The 14423-nt window shown below is 31.2% G+C and overlaps 1 protein-coding gene across 14 annotated transcripts in view; it reads right to left on the reverse strand.

Annotated features, from left to right (window-relative positions):
* Window positions 1-14423, reverse strand: part of MYCBP2 (MYC binding protein 2) — a 371029-nt gene that overhangs the window by 278436 nt on the left and 78170 nt on the right. For all 14 annotated transcript variants that reach the window (XM_077158462.1, XM_077158472.1, XM_077158469.1 and 11 more), the window contains exons 10-14: window positions 13256-13394; window positions 11751-11827; window positions 8783-8987; window positions 6785-6949; window positions 4511-4669 (exon numbers count right to left, since the gene is read on the reverse strand). In XM_077158462.1, coding sequence (XP_077014577.1) covers window positions 4511-4669; window positions 6785-6949; window positions 8783-8987; window positions 11751-11827; window positions 13256-13394 — 745 coding nt within the window. The remainder of the gene's footprint in view (window positions 1-4510; window positions 4670-6784; window positions 6950-8782; window positions 8988-11750; window positions 11828-13255; window positions 13395-14423) is intronic.

Consider the following 14423-nt stretch of genomic DNA (forward strand, 5'->3'; position numbering starts at 1 on the left):
AAACACATATTTGATCCTATGACTTCACAATTTACAAACTTATGTCTTTCCAAGGTCTTTAGAAGAACAGAACTCCTCAGCAAGACATATACAATTACAATCTGGCTTTAAATTTTCTCCAATCTCAATTCTTCCATGCAAACTACATTCCAGCTGAACCCAAATTCCCTTTGCTTTCCAAACATTCCATGTTCTTTCACATACTCAATACCTTTGTTCATTATTGTTTCCTCTACTTGAGATGCCTCTCCCTGCCTTATCTACTAGAGAAACTCCTTTTAAGCCTTCAATAATTCAGTTCTGATGTATGTGCTATGCAAAGCACTAACTACTTTCTCCATGGAGTGAGTCACTACTCTCTCAGAGCCTGCTTATATCTCAATTACAACTATTTGAATTTTGATGTAATTCATTCAACTAATGTTTTACTGAATACCTACTATTCTCCAGGTGTTCCTCTAGTCAAGAAGTCAAGCAAACTTTTTTTTTTGTAAATGACCAGATAGCAAATTTAGATTTTGCCAGCCACATGAATCTGTTACATTAAAAAAAATAAATAACTCTTGAAAAATATAAAATCCATTCTTAGCTTGGAATGCCATTTAAAAAAAAAAGACTATGGGCTATGCAGGTATGGCATTAGGATATATTCTGAGCACTGAAGACTATTATATAAAACTTGCATATATATCTATATATATATATGTCTATCTAAAGACATATCTATCTTTCAAGTGTGAAAGATAGATACTAAGCAAATAACCACATAAAAATGTAAAAATAAAACTGTGTTAGGCTGAAGGAGGAACATATAGTGTTATAAGAGCATATAATGGAGGAGCAAATCAGTGAGGATCAAGTAATTATTTTTTATGGTTGTCTTTCCTACAAGATTTAGATCCTCAAAAGTAAGAGATTATGTCTTACTTACTTTATCACTTATTCTTAGTCAATCTTATTATCTTATCTCTTATCCTACAACTGTACCTAGCTTAGAGCTGCCACTAATAAAGGCTTAATTAAGAAATGAACTTACAGTATACATAGCATATATTTTACTTATACAGTATACATAGCATATATATATTTATATATTTCACTTTTAATCTATGAGCAGTCTGGAAAATTAGAAAATTCAACATTAGACAACTATGTCCAGAGTTATAATAAAGGAACCTGAAGGAGGTCTGAGCACCTTCATTCTTTAATAACAACAATAGCAAAAATGTATTGAATACTTACTTGCACTTAAATATACATACATTACTCAATTAATCATCTCAACAGTACTATGACTGCTATCCTCAAATTAATCTCTAAATTCATTGCAATTCCAATCAAAATTCCTAGGAGATAAACTGATCCTAATTCAAATGGAAAACACAAAAAAAGCAAAAATTCTTAAAGGATAAGACTGAAAATTTTGTTATCAAAATTTAAATATTATATGCAACAAATGAAACTAAACAAATGTGAAAGATAAATACAGGCTTGTTAAAAATATACAGAACACATACAACATAACATGAGAAAATTCCTACAAATCAATAAAAAAAAGACAAGTAAAACAAGAAAAAGACAAGCTTGAAGAGATACTCAAGCTCACCATTAATAATCTGGGAAATGCAAATTAAGAGAGCAATGAGACACCTAGCAATTTCACTCCTAGGTCTATACTCCACAGAAATACATATATATGTTCATCAAAAGACATTTACTAGAATGCTCACAGCAACACTATTCATAATAATAAAAACTAGAAACTACCTAAATGCCCATAACACTATAAAGGATTTAAAATCTGTATATGATAAACTCACACAATTTAATACTATAAAACTATGAGAATGAGTAATCTATAGCTATTCATAATAAAATGGATGAATCACATAAACATAATGTTGAGTGTAAGAAACTAGATGTGAAAGAGTTCATACCACATGATTCCACTTATATAAAGTAGAAAATATGCAAAACCAATTTATGTTATTAACTAGGAAACAAATATAACTCCAGGGAACATAAAAGAGGGCTTTCTGGGGTGTTGGGAGCTAGTTACATGAATGTGTTTAGTTTGTAAAAATTCACAGAAATGTACATTAAGGTTATATGTATTCTTCTGCATGTATATCATACTTCAATAAAACAAATAAAAATCAGAAGAACTAGCATTTCATATCCATCAAACTGACAAGAATCTGAGCCTGAAATAGCAACTATTGAAGATAATAGAGAAATTCTTACCCTACTGGTACGAGAATAAATTGGTATAACCTAATAAAGCTGAAATAGACACAGCAATTATACTACAGAAAGTCTTATAAACATTTTTCAGGAAATATGTATAAGGAGGTTTTAGAATTATGTATAACAGTGAAAAATTGGAAATATATTCATCCATCAGCAGAACAGATAAATTGTGGTATATAAGTGGTATGGTTTATCATCAAGTAATTAACATGAATATATGTACCAAAAAGGACAGATTTCAAACACAATGGTGAGACAAAAAAAAAACAATTTTCAGAAAAACATGACTAACAGATTATCACATAAAAAACATGTAAAAGCCTAGTATATATTTTTATGCATACAATATATAAGAATATGTTATATATTTTACATGTAAAATATATGAGAACAAATAAAAATATAAGAACATTACTAAAAGCATACTTATCAAATTCATATTTGTGATCAGCTCTGGAAAGAAGATGGAGTATAATAACACTTAAATTTTATCTTTAATATTTTAATTATTTCAGTATTAAAAAACTGAAAAAATGATAAACCCTGTTGTTAGATACACAATTTTGTATGGTTCAATATTATTGCTATTCTTTTCTGCATAAGGAAAACTTTAAAAATGCCTTTAGACAAAAAAATAAATAAATAATAGGGGGTGATAAGGGGTAAAAAAATTGGATAGAGTGCAGTACTAGTGGTTAATGAGAGAGTTATAGGATGTATGAGTATTTTCCTTTTTCTTTTTATTACTTTTTCTGAAGTGATGAAAAATGATCTGGTGATTCTGAAAATGATCATGGTGATAAATACACAACTATGTGATGATACTGTGAGCCACTGATTGTATACTTTGGATGGGCTGTATGGTACATGAAGATATCGCAATAAAAATATTTTAAAAATTAAATTGAACTTAAAACACCTTTTTATTCTGCATGACTGCAGTCCATATTAATTTTATGTGTCTTACTCTCCTCAATTGCCATTCTAATCTATTACTCACTAACAGAGTAAGTATTACTCATATTAAGTAAAAAATCTTTTAGCAAAGTTATTCTGATTACTGCAAATTTACCCTAAGTAATCAGAACACAGGTATAAATGCATGCTTGATTTTCACAAAAGATTTCAGACACTAAAGAAACAATTATAGCTCAGACGTTTTATGAAACAATTATAGAACATAATTTGAATATATACTTATTTGTACATAGAAAGCTAAACTGACTCCCCTTTATAGCTATGGTCATAACTTAACTAAAAGAGAAAATAAATTTCTATTCTGAAGTAATCCAATTCTTTTTTCTCTTTTGACCTTTCTTCTTTTCTGTTTAAATCAATATGCTCTAATGGACCTGCTCATTTAAAAACTGAAATATAAATACACACACAAGGCAAGATAAAAAAATGATTGGCTCTTCAGATTTAGGTAAGCCTGCCATCAAGTTGGCCCCAAAAGAGTTAAACTTGTTTTTGTTACTTTATACAGAGCTTAGTTCTAAAAATAATTCATACTTTAAACACAATTCAATTCTTAGTTCTAATAATATGTATCTATTATCTTATTCCCAGTTCCCTCCGGCTGAAGGGTATAGACACATTGATAGGAGCTAAAAACAAAAACTGAGAGCAAGAAATAAGTAGATACGAACAATTAAAAAAAAAAAAGACTACAACAAGCATGGCAACCAAAGGATAAACTCCTCTTTTCAATAGTCTGAAGGCTGAGGTAAAGAATATTAAGATAGTGTATCTACAATTCAGTCTTTTCTTGAGAAAGGGTCAGATATTCATAAGGATCACTCTTAGGCATAAAGAGCTGATTATATTACTGGTAGCACATTCTGATGAAGAGGAAGGTATTATTTCCCAGACAGATTGCCATCAAAATGGTTAAAACTGAAAATGTGGTATAAAAGGAACTAATAACAAAGTGTTTGCAAAATTCACCTTTCTGAAATAATTTAGTTACCATAAATGCTAAATCAAAGAGGCAGAATTACATTTTATGGAATTCAGGAAAACACGTAAGTAAGCAAGTTCATTTGCTAAAAAATTAAAAACCTACAGTACATTTTATTATTTCAGGGATATATCTTTATCAATGATTTTTGTCAAATAAACAAATTAATTGGTTTTCCTGTTTCATAAGTCTGAAACTAAAGAGTCACTTGTTTTGAAAAAAAAGAGTAATATTCTTAACAACATCTTATTCTGAAAAACTAATGAAAAGACAACATAAATTTTAATATTAAACATTCACCTTTCCCTCCTTGGTTCATGGCACCAGTGTCTCGCCCACACTGTCCTTTATTATTTACACCAAACGTCCAAACTTCTCCATTCTTCATTAAAACACAAGTATGAGCTTTTCCCATAGCTACCTGAGTTACAAAATGGCCCTTCAAATCAGTCACCAAACCTACAGAAAAGATACAAATTTTTAAGGAAAAAAACAAAAAAAAACTTTTCCGCACTTAGTAAATCTTCGTAATAAAAAAGGATTATTTCAACAGGCAACTTTTTTTTTCTGGGGCAAAATAATCACTGAAATTGGAAATAAGTGGTCAAAAGACTGGGAGGGTATCATTAAATTAATTTTGTAATGTAGTTTCAATTAATTTCAAAATGTTACCATCCAGAGTTGGAACAATATTTACTGTGGTATTAGCTTACTTCTGAGTGATTAATCTACATGCTAACTCCTCTCAACAATTCTCAGAAGGGTAAGTGGTTTTCAAACTTTTCTGGTCCACACACAAAGAAGCCTATAAATCATTTACTTTACCTGCTTTGATATGCCTCAGTAAAACACTTGCCACAGTATATCAAAGTGACATTATTTTTGTAGAAATCTGTCAGGTTTTCCAAAACAATGTATTTCAATCTTGAACTGAACAAAAATTTTCTCCCATAATCCCAATTCATAAATATTTCTTAAACTTTACTTGTTCACATGTTACTTTCATTATACCTGCCATATCTAGACCACCCATATTATCTACTTAATATTTTTTGCATTAACTTTAAATTGACTGAAGCATTTTTATCCTTGTCAAAGTAGCAATAACAGTAATAATTAAAGACTATTGAATATTTTTCCAATATACATTAAGGTTGAATATTTTTCTACCATACATTAAGGTAAAGATATTTTTAATTAAAGCATTCATTCTATTCATATTATTAATAATGTCAACCTCGTATCACACTTTGGAGAACGTGTTCTACATTATTAGCTCAGAAATCACTTCCTTCAGGTGGCCTTACCTTTCTACCCTATACAAGCTTAAGTCTTTTCTGTTAAGCACACCTCAAAAACTTCCATTTTTTTTTTTATTTAGCATGCTTGAAAAATATATGTATATATAGTAATAGTATTCATTATTAATAGTACTAACTCACATGTTTTGAGTCCTTTTGTGTGGCAGGCTCTGTGCTAAGTATTTTATAAGTATTATCTCCTGTGATCTTTACAACAACCATATGAAGTAGGTACTATTTTTAGTCCTTTTTTGAAGATTAATAAAAAATAAGAAAACTCTGAAAGGTTAACTAACTATTAACTAATAAAAAAATGGAGAAACCAGGATCTGAGTCTATGTCCATAGCCATTAAACCACACTTCTCTAACATTTAAATTCTGTATTGCCTAATTGTCTCTCAGATCCTCAAAAAGGCAGGGACCATGTCTTTCTGATTTTCCACCCCTTACAAACAGTCAATGCTCAATGAATAACTGTTGAATAAATACCTCGGTTTCTTTATGCATTAGTCCTAGCCAAGAAGACGGTAGCAAGCAAAAGTTATACTGAGTATTATTATTAAATTGTCCATGTTACTCCAAAATTTTTATTCAGTTCAGGTCAACTGAGAATCTTTCAATATTACCATACTGAGCCAGCTCACACATCACTTGGGCACATTTCAATTTAATAATTGCCACAAATGTTCTATGTACATCATTTCCTGATCATGAGACAATTATTTAAACTTCTAATCACAAACTTTATCAATTCTGATTTTCTTTTTACAAAGAAATACATAAATACTATGAGCTTATACATATTTACCTCATATAAAATCCTTCCAATTGTGTTGCTTCATTCAATTATGCTAGAAAGAAAAATCTAGCAGCATAAACTGATTATTTTTTTTTTGAGATAAGAGTTTATAAACATAAAACTTTATTTGGCTAGTCCTCAAGAACCTAATGTTTGAAGAGAGAAATAATTCAACACAGCCATGATATAAAAATCATATTTCCAGGGCACTACTGGGAACATGTCACATAAGCATTTAATCAAGTCTGAGAAAAGTTCTCCACAGAAAGTAGCTGCTAAGCTCTACGATTAGCTCTGCATGAAACTAGTAAAAGTTTTCTTTAAAAGTGGCAAGATATGAAGGAAAGAGGAAAAGGCGGAGAGAAAGCATGCCACAAATGTTAATTTGCAAGGTATATCTTTGCTATATATAATGACTGCTATTGGTCATTTTTTTCATAAAAGTGAAATGCTGTTTGACTTCATTAACTTACTTGAACTGTCAGAATAAATGGCATCTTTTCCAAACATGTATAGCTCGCCATCTTTAGAAATAACAGAACTACTTCCATTATTGCAGGCTGTATACACCACAATCTTTCCTTCCATCTTAATTATTTTTTTAGGTTTATAGGGTTTTGATTGCCGTCTGCTCTTAGCTTAAAAAACAACAGAAAATTAAATTAAGGCATCTATGTACGTATACTAATAATAGTTTGTATATAAAGCCCAAGGAAAAAACATATTATTTACATTTATAATATACTTGCTTTATTTATTTTTAATAAAATCCTGGCTTCCCATCATGTCAATTATAATGAGTCAACCTACAAACCTCATTTGTTCAATTAACATTAGCCTATCATTGTCATAACTTCTTTGTAGAACACTGAAATTCCCAATGGGAAACACCAAATTTCTACCAAACTTCTGAGGGCCCAATCTCTGACTTAGCTATTTACAGTGTATCAATACCATTCCACCATCAAATACATAAAAATTCCCTTTCTCCTCAAACTATTTCATATAAATTCTTATTCTAAATCCTAGAAGGTAAAACCAGTTTCCCATTCATTCAATTCATATTTACTAACTACCAGTTTAACGAGTGATTGTTAAGGAAGAGAAAGATACGTGTGTGGAAAGAGAGAATAAATTTAAATATGGGTGATTCGAACAGCCTTTACTCTCAAAAACTAAATCCCAGGAATAAGTAAAAGATTGGAGACCCCAATCTGCAGTTCCTTCAGTCAGCCCTAGTTTCTGCATGTCTTTCAGAAAAAAACATATTGCTGTGCTGGGTTCAATTCTGGTGTTTAAAGATACCAGCATATATTTCCATACAACATGATCTATATACATATATATGATAACTACTTTATCTAGTTCTCCACCAAAAAGAACAATGTGCTCCAAATGCTAGAGGCAAAATTTGGACGTGCTGAAATTTCTGAGAGATGGTAATATACTTTATGGATACTTCATGGGATTTTTCCAGGATAATTTTTATTTACAAGTGATTTTTGTCTTAGTGTGTCAACTTCAAAACTTAATCCCCATAAGACACTACTGCCCTGTGCTATAATATGAGGAGCTACATAAGAGAGAGAGAGAGAAAAAAAAGACACTTTAAGGAAGAATCTAAGAAAATATAGAAATATTTATATAGAAAATAAAATATGTGATAAAGTTTATTTTTTCATTGGTGAGTACTAGGGATCAAACCATATGCCCCCAAAAAAACATATTCAAGTTTTAATCTGCATACCTCTGTGTGTGAACCCATTTATAAATAGTTTCTTTGAATATGTTATGATATGTCAGAGTGTGGATTCAATTGTGAATAGGATCTTCAAAGACTCTATTTAGATAAGGCCAAATTGAATCAGAATGGGCCTTAACCTGTATGACTGGAATCCTTGTATACAAGGAAATTTAGATGTAATAGTTAAAAGAAGCCCAAAGTAAGAGAAGCCAGAGGTGGCCATCAACAGAATGCTACAGATGTTGGAGAAAGCATGGTCTTGCTGACACTTTGATTTTTGCACTTTTAGCCTGAAAAACTGTAAAACAATACATTTCTGTTATTTAAACCAATTTTATGGTATTTATCATAGCAGCCCTGGCAAACAAGGACACAGCAATAATTTCATCATAGAGAAATAATACCAAGAACAGTGATTTATGAGTAACTATTATACAAGGTTACAGAAGGTTTATCTTCATTCTGAAATATAAGCATATATTCTCAGGGGAATAGCAATATATTCATAAAGCATATACAAATTAATTAATATGCACTCTGGAATGAAATCTGCAACCACAGTTCTTTAATGAATAGTACAACATCACTATTAACTAAATATGTCCCAATGTAAAATTCTCTATTATACTTGGTGAGGTTAATGTTATTGAAATTGAAATACCTTATGTTAAGGAAATTACATAGCACTTTTATTTTCACTGAACGCCCAGTTCATCACCAAACTTACTTGATTCTCCATCTTCTCCTTTACTAGCAGATCCTGTAAAAAATATGCTTCCATCTTCAGCAACCAAAAGGGCATGAGAGCCATCATGTCCAACCGAAAAGTGTACAATCTTTGGTGATTTTGTAATTGGCAGCTCAACCCATTTTCCTGCAGATGGACCACCTTGCTTGATTCCAAGACTCTGGTATTTGCCAGTGTAATATATCTTATATATTAAAAAAAAAAAATGGGGGAGGAGGGGTTATAGTAGCTCTTAGACGGGGAAGAACACCAGATTTCATATAAAAAGAAAAAGAAAAATTTCCACATTTTATTGAAAAAAAATTAAATGGTTTTTTACATAGTGTAAAAATAGTGTAAAAAAGATATGCAAGAGAAAAATATGCAGATAAGCAAGAGAAAAATATACAGATTTTGCCAAGATAGACTACATAAATGTTTTTTTCATATCTATTCAGGATACTTTACATTTATATTTATTTTCATAATTATTCTCCAAACTCACAACGGCAGGCAATTGATAAAATTTTCAATTTCCTTTTCCAAGTTACAAAAACTACTATAGTCAAATACGCTATATTTGACTAATAATTTCAATTTTCAGAATTTAACCATCTTACTTCATCCACACATGCATTAAAAAAGACAGAAGCTTATATCATTATAGACTGACTTCTATAACCTATACTTACTTACACATGCTTCTACCTACTTCTGCTAAATTGTAGTCTTTATACATTTCTGCACATTCACAGGTACAGAAATTTGCAATTATCAAAATAAACATGAAACATGAATTCACTCCAACTCAAAAAATTACACAAATTCACAATTAATTAAAATTAAATATTTGTGAAAATTTAACATTTTATAAAGTTTATAAAGTTTTTATAATGTCTTAAATGTCACAGTTTTCTTTTGTAGTAATAGTAATAAAAGTAGAGCACAAAATACAGAAGGAAATACCTGAAATTGTTGAACTGTAATCCAGTAGTCTTGATCTCTGATAATGATTGTATAACTATATATACAGCTTTTATCATGTGACCATGTGATTGTAAAAACCATTTGACTAACACTCTCTTTACCAAATGTATGTGTAGATGAATAATAAAATAAAGATGTGCATGAAAAAATAAATAATATTGGGAATATGGAGAAAGAATATCTATACAGCAAACTATAGACAATAGCTGTAGGACTACTTGAATAATCTTTCACCAATTATAACAAATGTAACTATTTAAAAAAACAGAATTACAGCAGGTGATTATGACATTGTATTTTAGAATTTTACCTACTGTATGAGACCAAAGGCAGAGAAGTTTATTTTGTCCAAATCTAAACTTTCTGTAGTACATTATCTAACTCAACCTGTTTGGACAGCTCCTCTAAACAACCCAAACACACGGAACCCAGAATGGCAATGGGGGTTTGTAATTCTGCATAACTTAACATAATATCCGGATACATCTCAGAGTATGTGGGGCAGATAATTAAAAAGTACTGGCAAAGTCCCTTGAGGGACGGAAGAAAAAATACAGAACTATTAAGTTTACCACTGGGAAAACCCCTGATACCATCTCAAATATTAGGGACTCCTAAGTCAGCAGGCCAAGCCCCTGATCTTGAGGCTTGCTCTTATGAAGCTTTCTCCTGTTGGGGAAAAGCTAAGTCTACCTATAGTTATGCCTAAGAGTTACTACCAGAAAACCTCTCAGATGTGGCCTCTCTTGTTCTAAGCCAAACTCCACAAGGAAAATCATTACCCTACCTCCTATGTGGGACACGACATCCAGGGATGAAAGTCTCCCTGGCAATGTGGGCCATGACTCCCAGGGATAAGTCTGGCCCTGGCATCATGGGATTGACAACGCCTTCCTGACCAAAAAGGGAATAAGAAATTTAACAAAATAAGGTATCAGTGGCTATGAGAGGTCAAATAGAGTCAAGAGGCTATCCTGGAGGCTACTAGTATGCATACGTCAGCTAGACATGGCTATTTACCATGGTCTGCCAAATTCCAACCAAAACCATTCATGTTAACCCTAAAGAACACCAAGGGTTCTACCTGAGATTCTACAAAAGTTTCACATAGTATGATTACTTTCCAGAAACCTACAACTTCGAGATGGTTCCTAGCTCAGATAAGTCCTGACACCCAGAGGGGACAGCCTCTCCAGAACGTCAACTGGTTCCATCTCCCTATCCAATATTACTGACAGCCCTTTCCAACATGAAGAAGGGAGAATGGGCATAACCCAAATACCCCTGAAGACTGGGAGAAGGATCAAATGAGAAGGAAGGGTTATAACAGAGAAAAGAGGATTTAACAAATGAGTATGACTGTCGAATCATTATATTAATATTTCTTTTAGTCTCCAATGTCTTAGAGCAGTTAGAAGGAAAAATCTAAAACTGTGGAACTATTACCCATACCAAATGTTGAAATCTGTTCTCTATTTGTTACAATGTACTTGGAAATCTATTGCTTTTTTGTATATATGTTATATTTCACAATAAAAAATGCTTTAAAAAATAGAGTTACAGGGAGTACAGGGTAATTCAGTGATAGAATTCTTGCCTGCCATGCAGGTAACCTGGGTTCAATTCCCTGCCTGTCCATAACACCCAGAAAAAAAGAATCATATGCCACCATACAGCATACAGAAAATAATGTATATATAATTAAAAAAAAGGTGAAAAGGTGTTATCACCAATTGTAACAAATTTTTCACATCAATGCAAGTGTTGGTTGGTGCAGTGTGTTTGGGAATCTTGTATTTTATGCAAACCCATAACTTCTCTAATAAGCTTTTTTTTTAAAAAAAGGAAAAGCATAAAATAATTACAATAGAAAATTTTAAAGATGATTACGCTTAAAGAAGTGAACTAAGAAAAGTAATCAGCCGATTGTACCAATTATCTTTAAAAGCAGGACATGTTTAGCCCAAAAAAAGTCATTTACCTTTCCATTTGCTGTTTTCATTAGTGCAAACTCTCGTCCTGCACCAAGAATGGCTGATTCCTCATCAAACCCTGTACCTGATGTTACAAAAAGACTAATAAATGCAATTACATTTCTAATATGAACAATTCTTATTACAACGCGCACTATTTTAAGTAACTGCAAAGTCAATTATAATATCACACAAAAGCAAGGTTGACAACACATATTCATATGCCTGAATAAAAAATAATTTAGTTAATAATAAGTACACTACTCTGAGGAGAGTTATAAGTTTCTTAATTTGCTCCAAAGTAGTACTCATTAAATTTTAAATATAAACAAACAAAATTCTAAAACTCAGTGTCAGCAGTATTCTTTGAATGAATAAATAAATTTTTAATGAGATCTATCTGGGAGCAAGCATTATAGAGTTTATACATCTTATCTCATTTAATCCCCACAATATATTGCCCAATTACAAATGAGCAAAATATTAAGGTTCTATAAAACATAAAAGGTAGTACAAATGCAGCCATTTGGGTTTGAATAATTCCATGCAGATATCTGAATTAAGCTATTTCAGATTCTCTGTCCCATGTTCTGTTTTTTCATTTTCTATAGAATAACATTTTATGTAGCTACTCTATGAATTTAAATATGTATGTGTGCATACACATACACATATCCTTATAAACATTTTCAAATGGTAAAATGATGAATAAAAATTACAACTTTATATCTGGCACATTTCATAATTTCATCCAATTGATTACTGATGAATTTATGGGCTTTTAAAATTTTAAAACCACAATCTCAATTCATTTTTTTCCTATGAGGAAATTACAACAACATTACACAATTAATATAAAATATGCAAAGTAAAACACTAACATCAAGTTTAATTCAATAAAATAGAATTAAATAAATAAAATGGCATTAGTAAGTCTAGAGCACTATGGCAAACCAAAACTGATAAACTTCTTGGAATTAGTCATCCTAATTACTACTCTAATACTGTAAGAGTAAGTATACCAAGCCCAAGAAATACCCTGAATACTCTGTGGTTATATCAATCTCTGTATTCAACTGAAAGATCAATGTTTAGGTCATTACAATCTAAAGAATTACTCTATGGGCATCTTGAAAACCTGTATTAATAAAAATTAAAGGTTTAAATAAGAGAATTAGGTATATTATTTAGCAGCATTTACAAAAGAAATTTTCAAAATTTAAAAAAACTGAAAAAAGATGGGTCATGTAAATTAATGATGCCTACCAGAGTTTTCCATCATAATTCTTACTAAATATGCTTATTTCCTTTGCTTTACTCAAAATGAAAATGGTAAATTATTAGACACTTCCTTAAAATAGTCTTCAAATACCATATTCTATTTAAAGGATATTTTCAGTGACTTATAAAGCTGCTAAAATATAACCTGCATTGCTGAAAACAAAGCATTACGTTTCTAAAAGACGAGATGTGAAATTAATACATGAGGAAAAGATTTATTTTGCCATCTTACTTATAATATGCAAATCCTTCTCCAGATCAAACAGTGAGATACCACAGGCATGTAAGCATTTTCTGGCCAATTTAAGTTGTAATTCTTGTTGTAGTACAGGTTCAGTGCTTGTGGCAAATATTCTGACAACAAAGCCATCCTAAAAAAAAATAAAATATCCACAGTATTATGTGCATTAGCTTGCTTCTTTAGGCTCTATATTCTAATAAAACTAAATATTTTCCTAAAACACAGGCAACAAAAGAAAAAATAGATGAATGGGATTTCATAAAAATAAAAAACTTTTGGGTCTCAAAGGGCTTTGTCAAGAAAGTAAAATGACAATCTACATAATGGGAGTAAATAGTTGGAAACTACATATCTGATAAGGGTTTAATATCCAGAATATATACAGAAATCCTTCAAGTCAAGACCAAAAAGACAAAAAATCCAATTTAAAAATGAGTAAGACTTGAGTAGACATTTCTCCAAAGAAGTTATGCAAATGGCCAAAAAGCATATGAAAAGATGCTCAACATCATTAGCCATTAGGAAAATGCAAATCAAACCCACAAGGAGATAGTATTTCACACCCATTAGAATGGCTCCTACTAAAAAACGAGAAAATTACAAATGTTGGAGAGAATGTGGAAAAATAGAAACACTCATTCACTGCTCTTGTGGAAATGTAAGATGGTACAGATACTGTGGAAGACAGTTTGCCAGTTTCTCAGAAAGTCAAGTATAGAATTAACCATATGACCTGGAATCCCACTTTTAGGAACTTCTCAAAAGCAGGGACTCAAACAGATGCACACCAATGTTCATAGTGCATTATACACACTGCCAAAAGATGGAAGTAACCCAAGCATCCATCAATCGATGAATGGATAAACAAAATGTGGTATATACACACAATGGATATTACTGAGCTATAAAAAGGAATGAAGTTCTTATGCATGCAACAACATGGATGAACCTTGAAGACATCATGTTATGTGAAATAAGCCAGACAAAGAAAAAAGGACAAATATATGATCTCGTTGATATAAAACAATTAGAATAAGCAAAGTCACTGAGAATTTAGAACATGGGTTAGCAGGGGAGAGAGTGGGATATATCTGCTACAGAGCAGAGTTGTCCATACTAAGGAATATACATATATATATACTTTTTTTTTTAAGAGATA

The sequence above is a fragment of the Tamandua tetradactyla genome, chromosome 4 (assembly GCF_023851605.1).
Source record: "Tamandua tetradactyla isolate mTamTet1 chromosome 4, mTamTet1.pri, whole genome shotgun sequence".
NCBI lineage: Eukaryota > Metazoa > Chordata > Mammalia > Pilosa > Myrmecophagidae > Tamandua > Tamandua tetradactyla.